Below are 1,327 nucleotides of genomic sequence, written 5' to 3'. Positions count from 1 at the left end.
CACCTAGATTCTTTCATTTTGAATAGGTTAATAGTAGATATAGACCTACATGCTTTCATTTTGAATAGGTTAATGGTAGATATAGACCTAGATTCTTTCATTTTGAATAGGTTAATAGTAGATATACACCTAGATTCTTTCATTTTGAATAGGTTAATGGTAGATATAGACCTAGATTCTTTCATTTTGAATAGGTTAATAGTAGATATAGACCTACATTCTTTCATTTTGAATAGGTTAATGGTAGATATAGACCTAGATTCTTTCATTTTGAATAGGTTAATAGTAGATATAGACCTACATTCTTTCATTTTGAATAGGTTAATAGTAGATATAGACCTACATTCTTTCATTTTGAAGAGAAATTTGTTTGTGTTTATTCGTATTTCAATGTTAAGTACTGGTACTGGCTTTCAATAAAATCTGCATACTTTATTAGCATCGCGAAAAGACAAGTCCATGGTTTGAATTGTCCCCAAATTTGCACAAATATATTTGTTTGACAATACAAGACATTCAGTAGAAACATGAAATCAATGTCCTGTAATATTTTAGATTCTTGATATGTTTTCTTTATTGTCTTTTCAGGAGAAATGGGAACCAAACCAAAACCATGAAAAACTAAAACCTAAGAAGAATATACCAGAAAATGGGAATTTTTCTACCAAATGTGCCAACATATTTGAACTAAGTCTCTTATTTATTTTTTCGTATTAATTTGAATCATCAAAATCGTTCAAAATGAGTTCCGAATCGAAACGGAAATCAAAAACCCCAATAAAGTTGACCACCAGTTTCGTTAATCTGTGCAGATTCTGTGGACGTCAGTTCGACAACATTGAGGACTTGCAGGTGCACAGTCAAGCACATTTTAGCGAGAAGCCGCCACATGTTTGTTATGTCTGTGGAAAAATGTACAGCACTCCTTCAAAATTGCAACGTCATGTTCGAGTCCATAGTGGAGAGCGTCCCTACGCCTGTTCTATCTGTGGAAAGAGGTTTACGCGCTCGGATCACGTAAAACAACATTTGAAGGTTCATATGCCCCAGCGTCAGAAGAATATGTGTCGACTGTGTGGAATGAAATTTATGAGGAGACAAACCTTACAGGTCAGTGGGAGAGATTTTCTAAGCACGATGACCAGTTCTAGGTCTTTGAATTCCTTGTTCCGAGAGAACAGCAAAGTTTTGAATTGTTTTATTGTTGAATAGAGGAAAATGTTGCGTGCTGGTGGCTTAACTCTGGCCTATGATGATTAATTTCACTTAAGGAAGAAGGAAGAAACACTGTTGTCCTGTCCTGTCATATGACTTTGTTAGGCTTACA

At 34.8% G+C, this 1,327-nt stretch overlaps 1 protein-coding gene across 1 annotated transcript; it reads left to right on the top strand.

The window, feature by feature from the left end:
- Nucleotides 1–807: 807 nt before the first annotated feature.
- On the top strand, nucleotides 808–1,041 carry LOTGIDRAFT_78124 (hypothetical protein; the record flags this gene model as incomplete). Its single annotated transcript, XM_009064966.1, has 1 exon — nucleotides 808–1,041. A coding segment is annotated over one exon (234 nt), but the record flags the coding sequence as incomplete, so codon positions are not given.
- Between the last annotated feature and the right edge of the window lie 286 nt (nucleotides 1,042–1,327).

Source organism: Lottia gigantea, assembly GCF_000327385.1.
Source record: "Lottia gigantea unplaced genomic scaffold LOTGIsca_67, whole genome shotgun sequence".
NCBI classification, from domain to species: domain Eukaryota; kingdom Metazoa; phylum Mollusca; class Gastropoda; family Lottiidae; genus Lottia; species Lottia gigantea.
Note: the sequence above shows the minus strand (reverse complement) of the source record. Positions and strands in the feature narration are given on the sequence as shown.